This window comes from Anolis carolinensis, chromosome 3, assembly GCF_035594765.1.
Source record: "Anolis carolinensis isolate JA03-04 chromosome 3, rAnoCar3.1.pri, whole genome shotgun sequence".
Classification (NCBI taxonomy): Eukaryota; Metazoa; Chordata; class Lepidosauria; order Squamata; family Dactyloidae; genus Anolis; species Anolis carolinensis.
The window spans coordinates 21,441,523-21,459,663 of NC_085843.1; the positions used below are offsets into that span (position 1 = coordinate 21,441,523).

Below are 18,141 nucleotides of genomic sequence, written 5' to 3' on the forward strand. Positions count from 1 at the left end.
ATCAGCAGTCAAGGCTTGTATGGACCCCACCTGGTAAGTGGTTAGTCCTCAATTTCATGCATATGTACTGTAATAGGGCTATTCTTTAATAAATATTGGTTCATGAGAACGAATGCCCCCGGAATGCAATGCATATCAATACTGAACCGCTCTACTAAATGTAGAAATTCAGCTGATTTTCTTAATATTCCATTTCAATCACATTATTCATGTCAGTGTAATAAGTTGTAACAAACAATATCAGTCCTAGTACAAGACGACAATGCAAGGTTCCTTCTGTTCTTTTTTGCTGAGTTTTTACATTTCTTTTCACATTATCAACTCAGTGTGTTCCTAGCTACATTGTATTGCCCACTGTATTAGTCTCTCTGTTTGACTCGTCCACTTCAATCTAGTATGAAGCATCTTTTCCTGTGAACTATAAGGAATACTGAAAAGATTTGAACTTAATCTTAAGGAAAGATATTATCCTTTATGTTAGAGTGTCAAAAGAGATTCTAGTAGATTTTGCAGAGAAATCTGAGGTGAAGTTAAAGAGTCATGCTCAGGAGGGAATTCCAAAAGAAGTGCAAGAATTGCCATAAAACTAGAAATACATTTTCAGGAAGTTGCACGTTATTGTGTCAGATAGGAAGTGGAAAATGCATCAATTTCACTGCATTTGATTTTTTTTTTTTTAAAAAAAACAAACCATTGAACTATTTTAAAATTTGCAAATTTTGTCAGATTCTGCTAAACACAATATGATTTATTCTGGCCAAATTCAGTATCTAGAAAAATTCTTAACATGAAAGAGGACTACTTTATACTTACCTGTTATATAAGTGTTCAAACAAGGAGCCACCCAAAAAGAAAATATATTAACCCTATTTTATGGAAGAATGCTCTGGGATTTAAATTAAGATTTAGTACTTAAGCCACTGAAACAAACTGAGGTTTGTTTTCTCCCACACCTTGAATGTTGGGGCATTCTCAGAAATGAACTGGAGGTATTTTCCTAGGCCATTTCTCACAAAATGACTGGTCAGAAAGAAAAGGCCAGCATTTAGTCAGTGAATATTTCTGTTGTCTTTCTTTAAAACATTTTGTTAACCTACCTCTCAGCTTATTAAAACAAAAACTCATGAAAACAAAGAACAATGAATTATATTTAAGAAAAATAATATCATTTCAGATGTTGGAAAAAATCCGGCACAAATATTCTTACTAACTATTAATATTATTTGTGCAGAACTTTTCCAGGATCTAAAGCATGCAATTAGAAATAGATTTTCAGTGTCTTCTTTGTTTATATTCATTCATAAAGCCATTCTATTCCTCACTAATCCATTTTTTTTACTTGGAATCTGCTAGAAATTTCTTTTTAAAATATTGCTTTCTGAATTTCACAAACTATATGTTTATAATGTTTACAATATCATGCTTTGTATCAGTTATACCTGGACTTGTGCAGTGAACAACTCTCAGTGATGTCATTAAATAGGCTCTCCTACGAAGTAGTGCTGAGACAATATAAGTGATCATCTTTAGCACACTTTTGGTGTAGGATAGTATTGAGGTTGCCCTAAAACAGTGGTTCTCAACCTAGGGTCCCCAGATATGTTTGGCCTACAACTCCCAGAAATCCCAGCCAGTTTACCAGCTGTTAGGATTTCTAGGAGTTGAAGGCCAAAAACATCTGGGGACCCCAGGATGAAAACCACTTCCCTTAAAGGTTCAAGTGTTTTACCAAAGGAAAGGCTGATGAGCTTGTCAAGAAGCTGTCACCTGGCCTCAGCTGAACTCAAATCAGGTAGCTCCCATTTCTTGCTTCATTTCCAGGCAAAGGCTTCTTAAACAAATTAGGTCAAATAAATTGGCCCTCATTTAAACCATTTTATGTTTCTGCTGTCCTTCCAAATCCATTCTATTGCAGACATTTCATGTGATCTAAATCCTGTTATTAAATTCTGCCTACAGACATTGAATTATATGAATTTACTAATTGGTTAACTTGCCGTTCAACAATTGATTTAATGGGTTTCCTCTACTTGGGTCTAACAAGAGTCTGGTGATCTTCTGAATATGCTTCATAGACTTCTGTTTTGGACCCTCCTCCCACACATACCTTCTTTTAGCTAAAATTACTACATTTTGTATAAGCCACAGATGTGATAATGGACATAAATTAGATCATGGTGGAAACTTCCTTTCATTTCAAAACTGTATTTATTTAATATTTAATGTTAAAGACTTTTGTGTCAAAACTAGCACTGTAATTTCAGTCTCCTGTGTTCTAGTACATTGTTTGTATCTGCAAGAAGGCACATGGGGCTTTGTAATTTGCAGATCAGACAATGGGGGACTTTATATTAAACTCTTGACCAATCTTTTAATTATTCACCACATAGAAAATTATCTAATGTTGCTTTCTTTATTGTGCCCCTGTGGGCTTTTTACTCAGAGGGAACTTGATGTTTTGAAAATAAATTAATTTTATTTCTTCACATTCATATTGTGTATTAAATGGTGTTTTTTCTAAGGTTTCTGAAAGTTTGCATGTGTGCTCGAAAAATACAAGCATTCTGGTACATAGATTTGTAGGCAAATTGAGCATAATGTTCTTAAAAATGGACTGGTCAGGGGGCAGTCAAAGGCTGAGCCAGAATACATCATGAGCAGCCAGATTTTTTGACTAATGAAGGCAATGGGACTGAGTGGCACTCTATCTGAGGCAGAGGCTGTGGCATGTGGGTGGCCTCACAAATCAGGGAAGAGCGGGTGCCTGGTGGTGGTGGCCCCTTCTCTTCTTTCTTCCCCAGCAGCCTCCTTCATCCCATCCTTGAAGCCCCCCCCCCATGGAATGCCCCCTTGAGGCAAATAAGACTGGAAAGAGAAAGAGAAAAAGAGAAAATGCAGGAAAGACTTCCCTAAGCCTCTCCTCCAGTGAGGGCCCTGCCAGGAACTCACTTTCCCAGCAGCACTTTGTGCAATGAGGGCATTGAAGAAGCCTTTAAGTTCCCTCCCAGGGTGTAATGGGAGTTGAGGGTTTATCTCTCTCTCTCTCTTTCTCTGTTTCTCATGTTACTTTCTCAGCCAGAGTCCTACTTGACTGTGTCCATTCTTCTCTCCTCTTGTACCACATGCTGGTTGGGATTTCAATTCCCAGAGCCCCCTCTTTTTTAAAAATGTTATGGTAAAAACTTAAACATTTTCCCGAAAATCATTGGATTGGTGAAATGTTCTGAAACTTGGTAGTCTTACAGTTGTAAATGTGGCCTACATGTGATGCAAGTTTTCTCCTGATAGGCTTTAGAAATGACAAAGAAACAAGTCTCTAAAGTTTTCCCATTGGCACCAATGGGCCAAATCTTACCTCCCTCTCGATTTTGGGAATTTCCCAGAAAACAGAAGGGGTTCAGGTGAAAATGGAACATTTTTGGATTTTGTGCACATCCCTATTACTTAGTGATGTGAACAACAAGGCTGTCATTTTTTAAAGAATTTCAAGCCATTTGGTTCTGATGCATTATTCCAAGAGAAAATTAAAAAGGCAACTCCTTGCTAAAAATGTGTTAGGTTTTAAAATAACCAGCTAATCATGTTTCTTCCCTATTGCTCCCAGTCCTATCAAATAATTTTGATTTGGTCCATACTTGTACATAAAGCTTAATTTATTCTTCCATTCATTTCAGTGGGCAGATGAACACAAGGAGTTTCCTTTCCAGTATAATGAATGAGTTGGCCTATCTTTGAATGAATTATTTTTGCATCTGGTGTGCCTCATTTTGTGAGCTAGGATATTTTTCCACCATTAATTGAAAATGAGATTCTGATTAAGAATCTGTAGGATCAAATAAAACTATAGGCTCATTACTGAGGAGGAGTGAAACGAGGCAGGGATATTTCATTCATAGCTGTAGTAAGACATGAAACAGCAATTTTCTAGCTCCACTCATAGCCTCCAACATTTTGTGTACCCACCAACATTTCACATATGAGATTTGGAATGTGTGTGGCCAAGGAACATCAGAGTCTGCACAGGATGGTAAAAATGATTAAGTAGGAAGGATGTACAAGCTAGGAGAGGGAGCAGCAGATTAATCAGAACTGTCCCTGTCAAGCTGAGACTTAAGAAGTGCATGTCATTACCTTGTGGCTGTAATAAAGAAAGATTAGATTAGTCATGTCATTACCATATACACTCATGTATAAATTGAGGACAGTTTTGGGGCCAACATTATTTTGACATGACTCATGAATACGTTGAGGGTCATTCTGAGGAGAGGAGAAAGCTAGCCCTAACTATTTCCTACCCAGAGAATCAAAAAGTCCCATGATAGAGAAAATATAAGGAGTTTGTGTTTTATTTTGTTTTTGTTCTCCCAGGATACACCAGGCTTTTACCTTTCACCACTTTTATATATATAAAAAAGGAATAATTTCTTTTTTTGATAAGAATTAAGTCCTAATCATTGACCTGTGGATAAGTCAACCCAGGTTTTATGAGTTGATTTTTGACTAAAATTTCTAGCTTATGGAATATATTATATCAGGAGTCATTACAGATATATTAGTAAATGAATTTCACATGTCCATTGTATTTCAAAATGAATATACATTAAAATAATTTTCCAGTAATGTGTTTTCATGTGGAGCCTACATTTGAATAGGGCCACAATGAATTGATAATCTCAAATAGAGTAGACCAGTAGGTTTTTCATAAATGATTGAAGTCCTATTCATTCAATAGGCCTATCTAGCTGGGACTGACTGGTGGATTTTTAAAATTACAAATATGGAAAGAAAGGAATTATATCACACATAAAAGATATAGCTGCAATCATCCCAACCTCTATAAACAATGACAGAAAGAACTAATCTATTAAATTGCCCTGCTTTGCGTTTCCTAATAATTTCTTGAAAAAAGCCTAGTGGGAGAGAATGCCATATTTGAATAACACACACACATGCCTGTATGTATATATGTGTATGTGTGTAATGTGATATATTATTTTTTATTTGAGTTCTTACTTTTTGGTTATTATTGGTTAGTTATTATAACTTTATATTGATGTTGTTTTATTTATTGTGTTGATTGATTTGTTGTTTGTCTGTTTTATTATGACATTGAATGTTTGCCACTTTTGATGGAAATCGCCCTGAGTCCCCTCAGCGAGATAGGGCGGGTTATAAATAAAGTCTTGGCAGGACATTCACAAAGAAATGGAGAAAGTACTCAGAAAAAATTGAAATAAAACCAGAGTATTTTTTTGTTAGGAATTACTGACTTTCAGATGGACTTTAATACTGATAAGCTTTTTATGTATATGGTAATGGCAGCAAGGATATGTCTAGCGAAATTGTGGAAGACGCAAGAAACCCCTTCCCTGGAGAATTGGATATTGAGACTATTAGACATCAGAAACATGGATTTATTAACACATGCAATATCACAGAATATGTCAACAACACAAAAGACTGACTGGAGAAATCTAAATGTATATTTAACAAAAGAAAACATCGAACTCTCGTGAAATGTGCTTTAAAAACAATATTAGGCTCAAAGGTGCAAAGGGGCATTCACTGGGAAAATGCCCAGAAGAAAAGGAAATATATCTTGCTATGCAGAAGATCTGGAAGGAATGAGTATAATATGTGTGTTTAAGGGTCTTTTTCGGGGTTTTTTTCTTTCTTTCTACTTTTTTCTCTTTTTTTCCTACTAACTACTCGTACATTTGATATATATATATGCTTTTTATGTGCATATAAAACTATAAAAAATAAAGTCTTATTATCATTGTGTGTGAAATGGTGAGAGGGAACTGTAATGCACACAACCCCTTTAAAAATAATTTCTTAGTCATCAAGATGTCATTAGACCCTCTTTTGTTATATAGATACAGAATAGCTATTTCTTTGATAGAATTCAAAGACATAACTATGTTAGCCTCAAATATCAGTGCACAAAAGATCTTTCAGCACCTTAGAGAGACTAACTGTTAGAACGGAGTTGACCCCTTTGATACTATCTAATTTTAAAATCTATACCCTGCTGTTCTCCCAGCACGGGGACTTAAAATGACTTATGAAAATTAAAACAGCCACAGATAAGGTATTATTTAAAAACATACAAAAGTTAAAATATAATTCAACTATCAAGAAAAAAATCAAATCAAAATATGTATCCATTGAAATGTAACATCTTTAAATAGTTTATTAAGGAACTATTGAAACACAAAAAGGCTTCATCTGCTGTCATGGAAAATGACTCTCTAAGAATCATGCAATAATAAACTCATAGAGCTGGAAGAGACACCCTGCCATGCAGGAACACACCATCTAAACAGTCCCAACAGGTGGCTACCCTGCCTTTGTTAAAAACCTTCAGAGGAGAGTCCATCACACTCCAAGGCAGCATATACCACTGTAGAACAGCTCTTACCATCAGGGAATTCTTCCTACTGTTTGTGTGGAATCTCTTTTCCTGAAATTGGAATCCATTACTTCATGACCCTATTGGAAGTTGCTCTGAATTGGAAGCCACTTTGAGTCCCCCTCAAGGTTAAATAGAGTAGGGTAAAAATAAATTAAATAAAATAAATAAATGTAGTAATAGAAAACTACCTTGCCTCCCATCCACAATATGGCATCCTTTCTAATATTTAAACATTGATAGCATGTCCCTCCTTAACATTCTCTTCTTCAAGCTAAGCCTAGCTCCCTAGGCTGTTCCTAATAGAGTAAAAATCTTCCAGGACATTTCCTATTTTGGCCACCCTTCTCTGGACATGTTTCAGCTTGTCCATATCCTTCTTGAATTATGCTGCCCAGAACTTGGGAGCAGCTACCAGGAAAGCCTTATTCCATGTTTCCATCAGAACTACCCACAAGAATGGTTTAAATAAACCTGAAAATGTAAAAAAACAAAAAAAAATGTTCCTCCAGATAGCCTGGAACTATCAGGTTTGAAAAACTGCACATTTGAGGGTGTGGGAAGTATTTGAGAATTTGTACTTTGTACTGTCTAGTTCACACAGTTGAAAAATCTTAGAATTCAGAAGACTTTCATGGCTGACGATGTGGAATTTTCAGTTTGCTGGGCCACCAAGAGATTATTTCCACATCTGTGTTAAAGGCTTGATGATTCATGATGAATGAGTTGTTTACAGGGAGATAATAATTAGAAAATGATTTCTGAGTGCTTTTGTCCAGGCTAATTTGTTCAGGCATGCTGTAGGAATCAATACTGCTGACCACAATAATTGTACAAATTAGCAATTGCTGAAGTAATGTTCACATTTGCATTTTCTCTGGGATGCAGAGACCAAGAGATTCTGCCAAATGATGACATTTTAATTTTGATTATTTCACATGTTTGAGTGTGTATTGTCTTGTCAATGCCAAGCACATTGCTTATAAATTAATTACATATGGGATCTGTAGAAATCCTAGTTCTGGTTGTATACTGTTGCTAATATTGGGTTGCTGTATGTTTTCCGGGCTGTATGGCCATGTTCAAGAAGTATTCTCTCCTGATGTTTCACCCACATCTATGGCAGGCATCCTCAGAGGTTGTGAGGTATGGAGAAACTAAGCAAGAAAGGTTTATATATTTGTGGAAAGTCCAGGGTGAGAGAAGAACTCTTGTCAGTTGGAGACCAGTGTGAATGTTGTAGTTAATCACCTTAATTAGCATTGAATAGCTTCATCTTCTGGCTTCTTCCTGCCTAGGGGCATCCTTTGTTCAGAGTCATTAACTGCCCCTGATTGATTCATGTCTGGAACTCCTCTGTTTTCAGAGTGTTGCTTCTTATTTACTGTTCTGATTTTTGAGTTTTTTTAGTACTTGTAGCCAGATTTTGTTCATTTTCATGGTTTTCTCCTTTCTGTTGAAGTTGCCCACATGCTTGTGGATTTCAATGAAAACAGCTAACGACTCTGAATAAAGGATGCCCCCAGGCATTCTAAAGTATTGTATCCTATACAATTGTTATGTTTATGTTTTTATGATGTTTTATATGTTTTTATGTGTTTAATTCATTGTAATGCAGTTGTATTTTATAGTGATATATGTTAATTTTGTTCTACTGGGCTTGGCCCCCATGTAAGCCACCCCGAGTCCCATTGGGGAGATGGGTCGGGATATAAGAATGTTGTTGTTGTTGTTATACTCAAAATAGTTTCAGTATGTTGGATAGCTCTTTTAAAACCAGGGTGAGTACACTGCCTTGAAGACATAGACGTCTTCAGCTGTAGGTGAGCATGGCAAAAACTGGAATAGCAAACCAAAGGCATAGCAGGAAGACAATTTTATTATAGTAATTCTTCGTAAAATAATGTGACCACCTCTGCTAAAATTACCTAGCTGCACTACTGAGATGAAATACCCCAAGTGGTTTTGAAGAAATATATTGAAAGGACTACAGTTGATCTGTTGCTCAAGGCTGACTTTTTCATCTTCGGATCCCTTATTTCTCAATTTCGTAACTGCAGAATTACAGACCTATCAGAAAACCTTAGGGTCAAGTCCTAGAAAAGCCTAAAATGAACCTAGTAGCCCTTTTTTCAAAAATGTCTTATGAAATTTCACATAATCCAAACAGTTTGTTTTCTGGTGCTAATTCTTTTGAATGGTTTGGAGATTTGAAATGATTTTGTATTCAAAATGCTGTTCAAAAGAAGTTGAACATAGAATCGCACTGGAGGAGCTAGAGATGTTAGAGAGATCACATTGATCAAATCCATTAATAATCAAATTGTCAACATTTAAGCCGACAAATGTGGGAAGCCAACTGTATATGATTTTGGTGTCATGATGTGTTTAAACTGTTACTGTTCTCTGCTTCAATCCATAGAGAAAAACAGTTTTGTTATTATTGTTAGACCTAGACAGACATCTCCTCATAATTTGGCTGATTGCTGACTGAAAGTGATATGTATACTTTTGTAGCAATTTTGCAGTGTTTATCTGGATGTAAGTCCCAACTTCACTAGGTACCTCTAATCCACTGAATTTACCTATTTGCTGATTCACAATTCTATCACTGTTTCAATGGATCTATTCTATCTGGGAATCACTCACATGTTTTAAACCATAGTCTCCCCATTGTAAGGCACATTCCTTCCATCTAGATTTGCCAGATTTCCTAAAGACAATATTATTATGTGGATGTAATGTCTGTAAGATGTTATGAAAGTAAATAGAGGAAAGGAGTAAACAGACATAAGCAGAGTTAACTGCTTCCTGTTGCTTCAAGCAAGTAATAAAAGGAAAGTCATAACTTCATTGATTACACATTGGAAGAACTCCCAAATAGACACCATAAATATCTAGGTCTTTTAAAAATCTGATATATATATTTTGAGAATTGACAACAATATGCTATAAAACAAATTTGCTTTATTTCCTCCCTTTTCTCTTTTGGTATATTTTAAATGGAAGACCGACAAGATTTTAAAACATCAGGACAGAAAGTTTGCAGAACAGGTCCAACCCACTAGCACAGTTAATTTGTTTTTGCTGAGTCCATTTCTCAGTATTGATTTTTCTATCTGGGCAATACATTGCCTGCAGCAAGGATTATTTGCAGCTGAGAGCATTTGTTTTATTTTGTTTATTTTAGTGGGGATAAATTGCATGTCTGTATATTTATAGTTTGGAGGAAAGAGTGTGGCAACACAGACCTTTTAAAGGGGGAAGGAGGACAAAGCACTACAGTCTTGCTAGTGCTTTAAGGTTTCCATTTATTTGCATGCAAAATAGAGATAACCTTATGAATTAAAATGAAAGGACTTTAATTTTATTTATGGGATATACCAATTACATACTTGTAAAAGTATATCTATATATATTTTTATATCTCCCACATTCCAATTCCTGCTCTGAGGGAAAGGAAGCATTGATCTATCATATTTCGGCTGAAGGAGCTTCATCTGAAGAAAGCTGTATACACACTGAAGAACTAGTTTGACACTATATTAACTGCCTTGTCTCAATGCTATGAACGTTTGGGTTTGATGTTTGGTGAGATTTTTTGCTCTTCCTTGTAGGGCAAATGTATACCCATGAAAGTTCATGCAAAACTAAAAACTATTAAGTCTTAAAGGTACGGCTACATTTCCTCCTCCCTTCCTTCCTTCTCCTTTTTATTCTGCAAGAGTCTGACATGGCTACTTCTTTGAAAACTGTCAACCAAACTGGAGTTGAAAGATAGATTACAGAATTTACAAAATCCAAATCCAAAGTGAGTTTGCATTTACCAGAACCTCTGGACTTGCTTGCTGGTATATATCAATTATGCAGCAATATTTCTGGAAGAGATGACTTACAGAATTAGATCATAGTACTTTCAGGAATAGTTTATACTGCCCTGCATTATCAAACATTGCAAGAAAAACACCACCCTTAACTCCCTTGAGGGTTTTAATGCAGATGTTGCTTTCCAATGAAGCGTAGAAATTATCTTGGTCAGATTACTGATTAGAATTATGTTTTTTAAAATCTCTATTCCTTTTCATTATGTATAAACAATGATAACAAACTCCTATAAATATCACATGAGGGACTCAGGTGAAATTTTGATTAGCTAGTTTTTAAACCAAATCAGCTTCATTTTGGGAGAGATAAAGGGAAAAACCCTTCTTTGCACTTTAATTCATATTGAGATTGACCGTGGGAATACAGTATTTCGGGTATGTAGAAGATTGGCTAATGGCAGTACTGTTAAAGTACATACAAGAGTAGGGCCTACATCCTGTTTCATCTGTTTCTTTCATGGTTTTGTATCGTTTTGTCCATTCAGATTGCACGGACTAGTACCACCCCATGGGAACAAAAGAAACAGTGAAATTAAAGGCAGAGGGGAATGGTAGCCATTTGGTTGGCTGATTTTCAGCGCTTGGCTGTAAGCGCTGGCTCTCAAGGCCTTCAGCCAAGCGCCGGGCACTAGATGCTCATAGGCTCTGCTCGCAGGGCCTGAAGCTTTGCCTGCCAAGGCCTGAAAAAATTGTTTTTTTCAGACCTTGGATGGAAAAGCCCATTTATATAGGCGTCCATTTTCATAAGCGGCAGACGGAAATGGAAATGGAGCCATACAAATGAAACAAACAGAAACGGTAAGTAATTCCATACAAATGCACAAGCCAGCTACATACCTACCAGCAGTCCCTGTCAGGCTCACTTCAAAGGACCAGTCTGAACGCAGATCAAAGATAGCTGCTCTCAAATCCAATCTTTATTGAAGAATACATGACTTTGGAAAAGTCGAGAATGACCTAATGTTTACATACATCTAATTTTATCACTTCTGATGCAACGTAATACCACACGCAAATATCATCATCAAATCCCACCCCCTGGATCACATTACTACCATTCCCACACACTACATCAATTATAATTGTTTATACTTTCAATCCTGAGTTCCCAGGCTCATTTTATCTTCTCCCGCCAGGTGCTTGCAGAATTGTTTATGTTATGAAGTCAGATTCAGGGCTTGGAAATTCAGCCCTGGGATCTGGCTCCATGACATGGCGCCCTCGTTTTCTTCGTCCTCCTCTTCGGTTCTTCTTTCATCATAGTTCTGAAACAAATCAAACGATAACTCTATGTGTCCATTTTGTCCAAAGTCCCCATATACTTTTTCAGTAAGCTGCGATGGAATACTGGGTGTATTTTCCCTAAACTTTTTGGCAATGCCAACTGGAAAGTTACTTCATTGATAACACCCTGTATTCTGAATGGTCCAATATATTTGGGGCTCAGTTTTCTTGAAGGTAGCCCCAATTTGATGTTTTGGGTACTTAACCACACTAGATCTCCTTTATCTAATTTATCGCCTTCCACCCTCTTTCTGTCTGCGAACGCTTTATACTTTTTGTGTGCTTCCTTTAAGGATGCAGTCACTTGACTCCAGCATTCTAGCATTTGCGTTTTCCATTTCCCTGCTTCTGTTTCCTCATTTTCTGTCCATCTTGGCAACTGGGGTAAAGGCTGTATTTCATACCCGTAAACTACTTCAAAGGGGGTTTTATTTGTCGCTGAATGTATAGTCGAATTAAAAGCTAGTTCCGCAAAAGCCAACCACCTAGACCAGTCATTTTGTCTCATGTTAGAGTACATTCGAAGGAACTGCCCAAGCGTCTGCTGAGTACGTTCTACCGCCCCGTTTGTCATGGGGTGAAAAGCAGAACTTAGACTCCTTTCTGCTCCTAGCATTTCCAAGAATTTTTCCCAAAATTTTGCTGTGAATTGTACTCCTCTGTCACTGACCACTCTACTGGGACATCCATGCAGTTTGTAAATATGATTTATGTACAGTTCAGCTAGTTTCTCGGCCGATGGTAGTTTCGTCAGCGCTATAAAGTGGGCCTGTTTAGAAAACAGGTCTAATACTGTCCAAATATAACGATGTCCTTTGCTAACCGGCAGTTCCCCCACAAAGTCCATAGCTACACATTCCCAAGGTCTGGTAGGTTCCGCTACCGTTTGTAATAATCCCATAGGCTTCCCTCCTCTCGATTTATTTCTGGCACAATCATCACATTGAACAACATGATTCTTTATGTCCTTCCTCATTCCTGGCCACCAACAATGTTTTGCTATTGCCTTTGTTGTTTTTGTAATTCCTGTATGACCAGCGCTCTGGTTGTTGTGAAAACGATGCAAAATCTTAATCCTTAATATTGCTGGGATATACAGTTTCTTGTTTACAAACCAAAATCCCCCCTTCTGCTCCCCCTTTTCTGCGTTGGATGCGATCCATTGATCTCCTTCATAAGATTGTTTCAGTTCATTTCCCCAATTATCTTCCCCGCCGAGTTCAACAAAAGCCGTGTTCTCCTTTTGGGTTTGTGCTCTTGTCCTGACAGCTAAGCCCCATTGTTTGTCAGAGAATATTGTCCCCTCTTTTGCTGTGGTTATGCCTTCGTGTTGAGGCATGCGTGAAAGAGCATCTGCCAAGACATTCTGCTTCCCTTGAAAAAACTTTAATTGGAAATCGAATCTGCTGAAGTATTGCGCCCATCTAATTTGTTTGGGAGATAATTTTCTAGGAGATTTTAAATACTGGAGGTTCTTATGGTCAGACCAAATTTCAAATGGGATTCCGCTTCCTTCGAGGAAGTGTCGCCAGCATTCTAAGGCTTTTAATATGGCTAATGCCTCTTTTTCCCATATTGGCCAACTTTTTTCAGTTTCGCTGAACTTCCGGGACAAATATCCACAGGGTTTTAAGTTCCCATTTTGATCTTTTTGCAATAGTACTGCCCCGTATGCACAGTCTGAGGCATCGCAATGGATTATGAAAGGGCTCCTGATATCGGGGTGTTTTAGGATGGGTCCTTCTGTGAAGCATTCTTTTAGGGTTTCGAATGCCTTTTGGCATTCTGGCGTCCAACTTAGTCTGGCGCCAGGAGCTTTTACTTTTGCTGTCTCCCCTTTCCCTTTTGTTTTTAAAAGTTCAGTAAGGGGTGCAGTTATTTGCGCGAAGCCTTTTATGAAGGGTCTGTAAAAATTTGCAAACCCTAGGAATGATTGCAATTGCCTCCTTGTTTGAGGCACTCCCCATTCTTTCACATCTGATACTTTAGCTGGATCCATAGCTAGCCCTTCTGGAGATATCCGATACCCCAGAAAGTCAATTTGAGTTTTATTAAATTCACATTTGGACAGTTTTGCGTACAGCTTTGCTTCCCTTAGTCTCTGCAAAACTTCCCGGACCAATTTTACGTGCTTTTCCTTATCTTCACTCACGATCAAGATATCATCAAGGAATATGAATACCCCTCTGTACAACAATGGGTGTAGTATTTCATTTATAAGCTGCATAAAGCAACCGCCTCCATTTTTTAAACCGAAAGGCAAAATTTTATATTCAAAATGGCCGAATGCGCAGGAAAATGCAGTTTTCCAAGTATCCTCCGGTTTTATTCTTAATTTATGATACGCTTCAATTAAATCCAGTTTAGTAAATATGCTCCCTTTCTTCAATACGGTAATTAAATCCTTTACTAAGGGCATAGGGTATTTATTGTCCTTAGTAATTGCGTTTAAATTTCGATAATCAATGCACAATCGTAGGGAGTTGTCTTTCTTTCTTCTAAATAACACTGGGGCCCCGAGAGGAGAGTTGGATGGCTTAATGAAGCCTCGCGCCAGGTTTTTATCAATATATTTCCTCAATTCCTCCTTCTCCTGCACAGACATGGGATACACTTTTGGTTTTGGTAAGTTTGCTCCTGGGGTTATTTCAATTTCTACTTCTATATTCCTTTTGGGAGGCAATTTACTGGCCTCTTTCTGATTGAAAACATCCACAAAGTCTCTGTATTCAGGTGGCAATAGCTGTGGGTTTATCTCACCTGCTTCATCTTCCTCGTCCTCCTCTTCTGCAATTTTGCTTATCTCCCATTGCGTCTGCTGTTCTTTGAATGCTAGGCTCTTTCCTCTCCAATCTACTTCAGGATTTGCCTGTTCGAGCCATGGTATCCCTAATATTACGTGGTATGTGGCAATAGGGGCTATTACAAAGGATATTCTTCCTTCCCATTTGCCTATTTTACATGGGACCCCCCGTATTTCCTTTGTGGATACTTCCCCAGCAGCGACTGATCCATCTAGCTGCGAAAATGCAATTGGGGAGTCAAGCGCCATCTGCTGGCATTTCAGCGCTCCTGCTAATTCCGGAGTTATAATATTTCTAGAACAACCACAATCCACAAATGCCTTGCAGGTGGCCCGATTCTCTAGCCCCGAGAGGCAGATTGGCACTACTATCATGCGTTTGTCCCGACTCACCAATTTTTCTGAAGATTCTGGGGCCTGCACCTCCTCTTCCGCGCGCCTCCCGGTTGCTGGCTTGGGCTTTGGGGGTTTTGGCGGCTCCCCCTTCCGGGCCCAGCATTCTGCTGCTCGATGGCCCGTCTTCCCACATACAAAGCATCCCGGTTTAGGTTTGTTGTCGTCTCCTCTGGAGGGAATCCCCGGCCTCCCTCCGGGTCTTTCCTGCTTCCTCGTTTCTCCTCGACCTCTCGCCACCGGTCTTTGCTGGCCGCTGCTGCTCCTGAAGCGCTTTACTTGGGCCAGGGTGGATTCGACGCGCCCCGCTAGTTGAATCCATCCCTGGAGCGTTTCGGGGTCATCTCTGTGCGCTGCCCAGCTGAAAATCTCGGGGCGTAGTCCCTCTTTAAATAACTCCACTTTGGTCACTTCAGACCACTCTGGTACCCTTTCCGCGAGGTGGAGGAATTCCTCTGCGTACTCGGGCACTGTTTTGTCCCTCTGCTTTATTCCTTTCAGCTGGTCTCGAGCCCTCAATTGCTCTAGCCGGTCTCTGAACCGGTTTTCCAGTGCGGCGAGGAAGCGGGGCACTGACCTCAGGCATGGGTCGTGTCTGGCATGGAGTTGCACGTACCAGCTGGCTGCTCCTCGCTTTAGTGTGTTGCCGATGGCTCGAACCCTGCTTGCTTCGGAGGGGAATGTGTGTGCATTGTCTTCCATGTATCCTCTGATGCTAATTAGAAAAAAGTTCAGTTCATCTGATTCCCCTCCGTATTCCAGTTTGAGATCTTCCCTTCTTGGCATCCATTCTGCGGCCCGTTGATGCTGTCTGGGAGGCATGGGGAAGGGTTGCATCAGGTTTCCTCGGGTGGCTCCTTGGAACACGCCGCGCCCCACTCCGGTGGTCATTCTGCGCGGCTCCCGAAAGTCTGCCGCCGCTGTCGGCCCTTCCGCCCATTCGCATACTGGCCTCGCTGTAGCCCCCTCATCTCGCCTTTCCTCGTTGTACGGCACTTCTTCCTCCTCTTCCTGGATCCCCCGCTCCTCTCCGCCTTCGTCTGCAAATCCACTGGACCCGATCCCTGGCCCCAGTGGCCTTTCCACCCCGACGCCCATTCGGGGGGTTGGGAGCTCTGTTGGAGATGGCGGCCTCAGAGTTCCCAGAGCTCGCTGGCGCTCCACTTCGCGCGCCATTCTGTCTCGGAACTCCAGCTCCTGCCAGTATTCCTCATCTCCCTCGTCCCTTGCCGCCACGGGACTCTGCGTTGACGCTCGCTGGCCCCTCTGGCTCCAATCTCCTTCTTTACTTGGCTCTCTCTCGGCGCCATATCGGATGGGCTCCTTTTGGAGATTCTCTTCCAATAGTGGCACCAACCTCCCCACGGTTTCCGACAGCCTGGATAAATTTGTTTCCAGGATGGATAACCGCAGGGCCACGGTCTCCGGCATACTTCCTCCAGATCCCCAACTGGTTTCTGCAGCCGCAGAGACGCCTCTTCCTCCCCTGGGAATCCTCTGGGTCACGCCGTTCGGCCTGGGGTACCCCGTAGAGGAAGCTATGGCTTGTAGCGTCTCTTCTCTCTTCGGCCGGGCCCCTTGCAAAGGCCTCCCTGCCCCATTTGGGCTTTGATCTCCTTCTTCACTCATTATCACTTCACTGCGAATTCCGCAGGAGGGTGAGAACTGGATTCTCGACTTAAATGTCAGGCTCACTTCAAAGGACCAGTCTGAACGCAGATCAAAGATAGCTGCTCTCAAATCCAATCTTTATTGAAGAATACATGACTTTGGAAAAGTCGAGAATGACCTAATGTTTACATACATCTAATTTTATCACTTCTGATGCAACGTAATACCACACGCAAATATCATCATCAAATCCCACCCCCTGGATCACATTACTACCATTCCCACACACTACATCAATTATAATTGTTTATACTTTCAATCCTGAGTTCCCAGGCTCATTTTATCTTCTCCCGCCAGGTGCTTGCAGAATTGTTTATGTTATGAAGTCAGATTCAGGGCTTGGAAATTCAGCCCTGGGATCTGGCTCCATGACAAGTCCCCATTTGATAGAGACAGTTATTTTTATTTATTTGTTTATGTAATTTCTACCCCACCTTATTCTACTCTGAAGGGGACTCAAGGCGGCTTTACACATAGGCAACTATTTGTTGCCTTAAAAACAATGTACAATTAAAATGAACATTTAAATAGAATAATACAATACATTAACACAATTAGAAACATTTAAAACAATACAATCACAATCATGTAATCCACAAGCATAATCTGGTTTATTCCTATAGTCATTGCACATTATTCCATATCTATCTATTGCATAAGTTCTCCAAAGGCTTGGTCACAAAGCCATGTTTTTACTCTCTTATGGAAGGTCAAGAGGGAGGGGGCTGATCTAATAGAATTCCATAAATGCTTTCCTGGGGAGGGAATTTCAGATGCTTTCCCTGGATTCTCTTACTTCTCTCCAATGTCTGCATTGGTCCTTAGCTTACTTCAATTGTTTTAAGCTGTTTTCAAAATATACATTTGCACTCAGAAGGAGAAAGAAGAGGGGCAGAGTTTGACCTTCTCAGCAGAAACAAACTGTTGCAGTCTTTTCTAAATTGCATATTAACATTAACAGCTTTTGCTGTCTTAAGTATACTGTGATGTTGCTTAGTCACATATGGATAGGAGGGCGTGTTCTTTACCATGTTGATATGTGTGACACGGGATACTTCAGGTCACTCTTTTGTCCTCCTAGATGTTTCATATTTGAACCAGCATGGTGTAGTGATTTGAGTGTTGGACTAAAATTCTGGAGACTAGAGTTCAAATCCCCACTCAACCATGGAAACCAACCATCAATCCCACACTCTCAGATTCAAAGGAAGGCAAAGGCAAAGCTTTTCTCAACAAATCATGCCAGGAATGCCCTGTGCTAGCTTCACCTTAGGGTTACTATAAGCCAGAAAGGACTTTGAAGGCACAATAGCAACAGCAACAATGTTTCATATTTATATCAAGCTTTTGTAAGAAATAATAGAATGTAGGTCAATGTGAAGTGGTTACTCTTGTGTTGATTGTTCACATTCTCATTTTAAAGTGCTAGAAACATCTAAATTTGATGTATACAGAATGAAAATGTTGTTGAGGTTCAGCTAAATGCAATGAAAAAATAAATTGACAGATTTAAACACTGTACAGTATTTTGCTTCCTCTCTCCCATCATGGATATATATGTCCAAAAAAGCACTGAAAAGCACTTCTATATGCGTCCATTGAAAAAGAAGAATAAAGGTGTATAAGTCATGCTAACTGTTGCCCTTGACATCTAGCAGGGCGGCCCAGTGGGAAATCCAGCCTACAGAAGG

General features: G+C 39.6%; 2 protein-coding genes across 7 annotated transcripts in view; one reads left to right on the forward strand and one right to left on the reverse strand.

The window, feature by feature from the left end:
* cntn5 (contactin 5) overlaps positions 1-18,141 on the forward strand; it is an 870,111-nt gene that overhangs the window by 446,899 nt on the left and 405,071 nt on the right. The gene's annotated exons all lie outside the window — the stretch shown is intronic.
* On the reverse strand, positions 11,155-15,709 carry LOC134297983 (uncharacterized). The gene is made up of 2 exons (XM_062977127.1): positions 14,780-15,709; positions 11,155-11,564 (listed from the first exon to the last, which is right to left on the reverse strand). The coding sequence occupies exons 1-2, from the start codon at positions 15,668-15,670 to the stop codon at positions 11,457-11,459; spliced, it is 999 nt and encodes a 332-aa protein (XP_062833197.1). The 5' UTR covers positions 15,671-15,709; the 3' UTR covers positions 11,155-11,456.

Coding starts and splice junctions, on each gene's coding strand:
- LOC134297983 (XM_062977127.1), bottom strand. CDS start 15,670: ATGACCACCGGAGTGGGGCGCGGCGTGTTCCAAGGAGCCACCCGAGGA. Junction 11,565..14,779: donor CAGAATCTTCAGAAAAATTG/GTGAGTCGGGAC, acceptor GATTTGTTTCAG/AACTATGATGAAAGAAGAAC.